General features: G+C 44.2%; 1 protein-coding gene across 1 annotated transcript; it reads left to right on the forward strand.

Moving 5' to 3' along the window:
* SS18L2 (SS18 like 2) lies at positions 1 to 7,995 on the forward strand. The gene is made up of 3 exons (XM_049862054.1): positions 1 to 170; positions 737 to 813; positions 4,904 to 7,995. The coding sequence occupies exons 1-3, from the start codon at positions 102 to 104 to the stop codon at positions 5,010 to 5,012; spliced, it is 255 nt and encodes an 84-aa protein (XP_049718011.1). The 5' UTR covers positions 1 to 101; the 3' UTR covers positions 5,013 to 7,995.
* Positions 7,996 to 8,370: the final 375 nt, after the last annotated feature.

Raw genomic sequence — 8,370 nt, forward strand, 5'->3', positions numbered from 1 at the left:
TTCTACGGCGGTAGTATTGCGGCTGGGTCTGCGGGTTGGTTCTGGGCGAGGCGCGGTCCTTACCGTGGGGCCTGAGGCACGATTCCGCCAGGGCTCCCGGGATGTCGGTGGCCTTCGTACCGGACTGGCTGCGGGGCAAGGCGGAAGTGAACCAAGAGACTATCCAGCGGGTGAGCGTCGACGCGGGCATAGGGAAACCAAAACCAAACCCGTTGCCCTCGAGTCGATTACGACTCATAGCGACTCTACAGGACAGAGTAGCACTGCCGTATAGGGTTTCCAAGGAGCGCCTGGTGGATTCGAAACTGTAGCCTTAACTGTTAACAACACCACCAGGGTTTCCTAGGCATGGAGACCAAACAAACCCACTGCCGTCGAGTCAATTCCGACTCATAGCCACCCTATAGGACAGAGTAGAACTGCCCCGTTTCCAAGGAGCGCCTGGCGAATTCGAACTGCCTACCTCTTGGTTAACAGCCGTAGCATTTAGCCACTATGCCACCACGGTTTCCAGGCATAGAGAACGGGTTCCTTAATAGAGTTCCCGAGGGGCTGCGGGTTGCTGGAAGCTACCTGAAGTGATTGGCGTCCCAGCTGAGACTTGTATAGGGCGTTCACATGCAGGGGTACGGGGTGAGATGGGGGTGGAGTCAGCAAAGACTCCGGGGCAACACAGCATGGCGTGGGGCGTGCAGTCATCCCGCCGACCTGACGTCGGTGTTCTCTGGTCTTTCAGCTCCTGGAGGAAAATGACCAGCTGATTCGCTGTATCGTGGAGTATCAGAACAAAGGCCGGGCAAACGAGTGCGTCCAGTAAGTCCTCCCGCCCTTGCTCTTGGGTAGAGGGGATGTCCTGAATTAAGACCTGTGAACTAAGGCCTCATTTTACAGTGGAGGAAAGGCAGGCTCAGAGGGGTTTCTTACCTGCCCAACACAGCCAGTACATTGTGGAACCTGGAGCCAGACCTGGCTGCTGCTTCAAAACTTTTTTCTTTGGATAATGGCACTTAGCAAACACAGTGGCTATCCCAATTACTAGGAGAATTTAGGATGGACCATATATGACAAATGGTGCTGTCAAATCCTCTTACTTGATAGCATGTATGAAATGGGTTGCATCAGCTTGGCTATGTAAAGGATAAAATTCCTTTCTGTCTTTGCAGTCTGTTTACTGGGTTTCTTGTGATGCGCACCACATTCTGGCTTAAAAGTGAGTCACCTACCATGCCTGTTTCCACCTAAGGTTGAACAAGGTGGTGACGCTCTGCTTCTTTGTTTCAGGTCTCATACTGTAAGCAAGTGTCCTTTTTACAGTCCATTCAGTGCCACTTTCCTGCATTTTTGTGCTTTTAGTTGATTTTACTGCTTAACATGTCCCCCAAACACAGTGCTGAGGTGCTTTATAGTGTTCCTAAGTGCTAAAAGTCTGTGATGTGCCTTATGAAGAAACTATCTGATAAGCTTTGTTGAGGCTTAAGCGTAGTACTGTTGGCTCTGAATTCAATGTAAATGAATCAACAATGTGGATTAAATAATTCGTCTTTAAAAAGAAACACACATCCATCAACAGATGAATGGATAAACAAAATGCCATAGACATACAATGGAATGCTACTCAGACAGTAGGAGAAAAGAAATCTTGATACATACTACAATATGGATGGAGCTGGAAGACATTATGCTGAGTGAAATAAGTCAATCACAAAGGGGCAAATATTGTATGGCTTCACGTATATAAAAAGACAAACGTATAGAAAGCAAAGTTTATTAGTGGTTACCAGGGGCAGGAGGAAATGGGGGAGCAAAGAGTGATGGAAATACCATGTTGATGAAGGGTAGGGTTGCACAGCTGATCATTGTTAAGTGCTGTAAATAAGTTGTACATCCGTAAAAAGTTGTGTGATAGATTTATTTACAACAATGACAAGAAAAGACAGAGTAGCTGCTTAGGCTGATCATGTATAGCCAGAAACCTTATGGGATTTGGTTTCCTGGTTTGGAGGTTTAGGGTCATGGTTTCATGGGACATCCCAGTTAATTGGCCTAATAACATGTTTAGTGCTTCTTTTCTACCTCCTAGTTAGATGTGTGGTGTCTGGGGTCTTAAAACTTGCAAGTGGCCATCCAAGGCACAGCATTTTGTCTATTTACTTAGAACAACAGGGGAAGGAGAGTCAGGGATAAGAGGAGGATATGGAATGTGTGGCTAACTGCCTCCATGAATAAGTGCCTCCTTTGCCATGAGACCAGAAAAACTGGATAGTGCCCCGCTACCATTACTGAACATTTTGGTCAGAGTCCATAGCAAAAGGGAGAAAATGCAGAACAGATTTCCAAATTCTCATGGAATCCAGACTTCCTAAAGCCATGAAGGTTGGATGAACCCCTGAAACTATTGCCCTAGGGTATAATCTTTAAATCTTAAACCAAAAATATCCCTTGAAGTCTTCTTAAAACCAAACAACAGTTCAGCTTAACTAGTAAAAAATATCTGCCTTGAGCATTTCGCTCTTTTAATAATTATCTGTAGGAAGAAATTGACAACAGCAACTCGAAAGATTAGATAGGAACCTTAGGGGACAATGAATTTGTTAAGGTGCAAGGAGCAACTCAGAAAAGGAGGGTGAGAATGGTAACACAACTTGAGGAATGTAATCAGTGTCACTAAATTGTACATGTAGAAACTATTGAATTGGTATGTTTTGCTGTGTGTATTCTCAGTAACGAAATAAATAAAATTATATCTATATAAAAAAGAGAGAAACACATGTAAGACTAGGTTATGTATTGATCAGTTGATGAAAACATTGTGACCAGAGACTTACAGGAACCTAACCCTGTACTCCCCCAGAGCAGTTGTTCAGTATTTGCTAACACAGTGTTCACAGCAGCTTTATAGAACATAACTACCATGAATGATGAGGATCAACTATATATTGTTGACTGAAAGCCATGTGTTTAGGAACACTAAACAGGACTTCAGCACTACACTTGGGAGCTATTTTTAAGCAGTGAAATCACCAACAAAAATGCAAAAAATACTGTACTAAATAGACCATGAAAGGACACTTGTTGACAGTTTGAGACCTGAAACATGAAGGCAGAGTGTCACTGTGTTTGACAGCTAGGAACATGCATGTCAGGCAGTTCAGATTTTTTGCTGCTTTGCGCATGTCCATGAGTGACTGTGAAAGCACCGGGAGTATTGATTGTGGATTACAAATAAATTTTAGGAAGTAGGCAAATTCACAATTTGGGATTCACGGTAATGAGAATCGACTGTATATGATATCATTGTTACTGAAGAAATAGAAGCCCTGGTGGTGCAGTGGTTAAGCACTTGGCTGCCAACTGAAAGGTCAGCGGTTTGAACCCGTCAGCTGCTCTGCTGGAGAAAAGACCTGGCGATGGGCTTCCATAAAGATTTCAGCCTAAGAATCCCTATGGGGCAGTTCTAGTCTGTCCTGTAAGGTCACTATGAGTCGGAATCCACAGCACACAACAGTTGAAGAAATGTTTAAGAAAGCCATCCTTCCTCCACTCAAATAAAATACAAAATCACATATAATCCCTCGTTGGAATACAGTAGAGTACCTACTCTGGGTAAGTCTTTACATTTGACTCTGGCGTTTGGTATTTTGGTTTTTCACTTAGAGTTTATAGTAAACACTTTCTCATTTTTTACATATAGGAAATAGTTGCAAACATTTTGTTCAGTGCAGTGATTCTCAGCCTGAGGTAAGAACATTATCAAAATCTCCTAGTGTGCTTTTTCACGTCTCCCAGGCCATTCTCCCTGACCCCTACTCTACCCACCTGGTTGAGAATCGCTGTTGTAGTAAGCGCATGTTGATCATGCAATAGTCTTGTCCCCTTAAGTTTGTTCAACAGATACAAGTACTACTGAGTACCAGATACTTTTTCAGGTACTGATTAGTAGCAAAACAGATACCAGTTCTTCTTTCATGGAACTTACATTCTAGACTCTAGAAGTTAAAGGGAAGAAACTATGTTTTTTTGTACATAATAATAAGCGCTTGGCATAAAAATGAAGCAAGAAGATGAGGCGGTGCTATTTTATACACGATGTCTCTGATAAGGGTACTTTTGAGCAGAGATATGAGATGAGCCAGGCAGCTACGCAAGATAGAGATGCAGCAGGTGGAAAGGCCCCCAGGCAGGAGCATGCTGGGTATCTTCAAGCCACAGCCAGGAGGCCACTGTGACCAAACCTCAGCAAACAAAGGGAAGCAGCAGGAGATGGGATCAGAGAGGTAATGAGGCCCTGGTCGCATAGAGCCTTGTAGGCCACGAGATGGCTCGGCTTTACTCTGAGTGAGATGGAAGCTGTTGGAGGGTTTTGAACAGAGGAATGGCATGATCTTGACTTATATTGTGCAATGATCATTCAGGCTGCTGTGTGGAGAATAGACAAAGGGTGTAAAGTTAGAGCAGGGAGACCAATTAGAAGACTATTACAATAGTTCAAGCAAGAAATGACAGTGACGTGGACTAGAGTGGTGGCTGTGGAAATGATAAGTGAGACTGGGTGAGATTCTGGATCTGTTTTCCTTGAATGTGTAAAACAAGCAGGTTGACAACACTGACCTCATAGACGAGCCATTCCCTAGAGTGGGTAAGTTGTTTTCCAGTGTTTTATTCACGCTTCCAAAAAAAACCAGCTGCTGTCAAGTTGGTTCTGACTCAAGGCTTCATAGGGTTTTCAATGGCTGATTTTTCCCAACTAGATTGCCTGGCTTTTCTTCTGGGCGCCTCTGGATGGATTCAAACTGCCAACCTTTCGGTTAGTGGCCAAGCACTTAACTGTTTGCACCACCATTTTTGTTCATGGTAGGAGTTGGTAAAAACAAACTGCTAATTTTTGTCTGCTTTTCATCCATAGGTACCAGCACGTGTTACACAGAAATCTCATTTATCTGGCTACCATTGCAGATGCCAGCCCAACCAGCACTGCAAAATCAATGGAACAGTCTTCCAGTTGGCTGTCATGAGGAGTAATGGAATGTAACCTACCTCCTGGGAAGCGGAGACAGGATTGTTACCAACTGAGCTGCTTAAAATGTGAATGAAACCTCTGGGGCTCTTTTAAAAACGTGAAAATGTGAGGAAAGCTACTAAATTAATGTTATTCACAATACATGTATTTCACAACTTAGCACACCACCTCACTGTTGACCCAGGGTGTCCTCTTTCCTGAAATGAGAGTGTGTTTGGGTAACGAACACTTCATGGGCACCTTCAAGCTGACCATTTTAGTTTCAACCTAAAACGGAAACTGGGTTGGTGTTGGGCAGTTAGCGGAATTAGGGAGCCTTTCAAGTGAGACTTTGCCAAATGGACACGTAAGTGTGCCCCCTTCCAGCAGTTTGTAGTTGTGGTGTCTCTGACTGCTCTTTTTGGGCTGCTTTGAAATAAAGCTTGCCTTTCTACAAAGAACAGATATGGAGGTGTAAAAGTTTCTGTGTAATAGCATTCCATCGAGAAAAAAGAAGGAATTAAAGAGGTATGTAACAACAGTAGCATTATCACTCTACAAAATTAATAGTGCAGTAAAACCTGTGTAAGGCAGAAATCTGTCAGAGAAGGAAAACTCCAATATTTTCCACTAAAACAAGCAATAGACAAGTGGTAAGACTGCACCTTGTCAAAGGCAAAAAATTTGAGAGACCCTGAAAAACAAGGCAGTCCCGTTGAGTTCTGGCTCTTACAGGTTTCACTGTAATTCTTAGAACATCTAATGCTAGTAGATGTTCAGTTTTCCTCAGTTGTCCCAAATGTCTTTCTGTTGGCTTATCTGAATCAGGATCCAGACAAGATTCAGACATTGCATTTAGTTATGTCTCTCAAATCTCTAAAAATATTGCACAGCTCCCCTTTCTGTTTCCATGCCATTTATTTGCTTAAAAACTAGGTCATTTCTCAGGTTCCAAATTTGTCTCTTACTGTCCCTCTGGTGGTGTTAAACGTGTCCCACTGTAACCCACTTTTCCTGTAAATTGGTAGATTGAGAGGCTCAGTCAGATTCAGGTTCTAATATTTTTGGCAAGAATGTGTCATAGGAGCTGAGTTCTTGCTTTTGCATCACGTCAGGAAGTGACCTGATTTTTAGTAGTATTAAGACTGAGAAATGGGTTCATGTGATCTATTATCAAGTTCCCAGCCACCTTTCACTAAATCTTGCTAGCCTCAATCCGTTATTCGTTAGGGATTGCGTGGTGGTGCTTTTCTGTCATTCCTTTTGCCTTTATTAGACGTGTTTCCTCTGTAACGAGCTTTTCCTCTGTAAGACTTACCTGTAAAATGAGGCAGAGAGATTCTGGGAAGTGAACCTAACATGAAAACCCTAGTTTCCTGGCTCCTTTTGTTAGAGTCAAGGGTTATAACCCCAGGAGGTTGTGATGTGTAAATAGTGAAGGAGACCTCAATTTGAATCCCAGCTCTATCACTTAACCTCTGAGAACTCCATTCTCTCACCTCCGAATTGGAGATAATGAGAATAATATGTGCCTTCTGCAAGAGAAAGACCTGGAGATCTGTTTCCTTTGGGGCAATTCTACTCCTGTCACATAGGGTCACTGTGAGTTGAAATTGATTCAAAGGCACCTAACAACAAAAACCCGAGGTTATAAGATTGAAATAATGTGGTTGGGAGTTGAGTACCTGATAAGCCCTCAACGTATGTTACCTGTAATGTGTTACCAGAGGGCCCTGGCCCTTTATAGGCTTTCTCAAATCTGGGAGGTAGCCTGTTCCTTTGCTCCTTCAACCACTCTGCCCTCCTTAGGCTTCTAGCCCATTAGTGGGCTCCTCCCTCCTTCACTGCTCATAGGCCTGGTCTTGCAGCAGATGTGTTTTGGGGCTGTACAATGTTTGTACAGTTTTGAGATAGTTGCAAGCATTTAAAAATAAGAGGATTTTCCATTAAAGCCTGGATTTCTGGCAATGCTGGGCTTGCACGTGCACATGGCAACCATCAGCTGGAGTGGGATGGCAGCTGCCCCCCCTTTACCTGGGCAGCTAAACTTGTTTGCATAAGGCCTGGCACCCATGGACTCTTGAGTGGAGCCGTCAGAATAGCCCCAGCTGGAATGTGAGCACAGGCTGATATTTCAATTTGGGGCTCCCTAAAAGCAGAACCAGTGTGATAAAATGAGTTTCTTTATGTGGGCTTTTGCCTCGGTTCTGTGAAAGAAAGAAAAAGAAAACAACTTGAGAGATTTTCTCCCTGTGCCTTGAGGAATCGTTACAGTGGCCCTAGTCCTTTGGAGAAGCTTGTTATTTTTGCCCAGGGAAGAAGCCAGTCCTTGCCAGCAGAAAATGTCATCTATCATGCAAATAGCTGGAGTTTGCGAGAGAATTGGTCAGTTATTACGCAAATAGGGTATGTAAAATCCATCCAATAGGAATTGAGCCACTTTCTTATATAAGCACCCATCCCACAGAGGTTGAGGAGGGCCTCGCTATTACCATGAAGAAGAGCCTGGAGCAGAACATGTCCTTGGACCCAGGATCCCTGTGCTGAGAACCTCCTAGACCCAGGAGACAAAGAGCTGGAATACTGGAGTGGGAACAGCAGAACCAGAAGACTGGTGCAAGATAGAGTGTTGGGCTCCCCGACCCATAGAGCGAGGTAGCTACAGTGGGCTTGCTAACACTCTCTGGGCAAGAAGATTGCTGGAAGTGTAGGGTGCCCCTGGGCACTTGAAGCTGAAAAGCCTTACCATTTCTGCAAGCATAGTGGAGACCAGGCTCAAGAGGGGGCTAAGATCAGCCTGTCCTCAGGGGGCCTAGAGGAGGCCTGCATGGCTGGCTGAGAGAGCTGTCCTACATCAAAGGGGGGCAGGTTGTGTTTACTTTGAGGGAGCCTTCCAGACGTTGCCTGTGTGCTTCCTGACATTGATCCTGTTCCCGTTATTTCCAAATTAATCTTGATCCCATGTTACTCCCCTAATAAACCATATAAATGTGAGTGTACTCTGTGAGTTGTGTGTGGCCACTGCAACGAATTATTAAACGTAGCAGAGAACTAGAGAGTGTCATGGGGTGGACAGGTGGTGTCAGAATTGGTAAAAAGGATGAAGAGTGGAGGTACGTTTGACCTCTGCCTCATAGGAATCAACTTTGGGCTGATGCTGGTGCTGATTCGAATTCTCCTGGAAGTTAGATGAGGTCCAAAGCTACCATTGCAACCAGAGACAAGGCCTTGGGTGGAGATAGTTTATTTGGAAGTTTATTTTCTCCAGAAGCAGGAGTAAGGCAGGAAGAGAGAGAGAGAGGGAAGGGGGAAATACCACCGTAAGAGTGTGTTATAAAGGCCACTGTGGTAGGTGATAGGGGCTCAGTTCTGCA

Source organism: Elephas maximus, chromosome 20, assembly GCF_024166365.1.
Source record: "Elephas maximus indicus isolate mEleMax1 chromosome 20, mEleMax1 primary haplotype, whole genome shotgun sequence".
NCBI classification, from domain to species: domain Eukaryota; kingdom Metazoa; phylum Chordata; class Mammalia; order Proboscidea; family Elephantidae; genus Elephas; species Elephas maximus.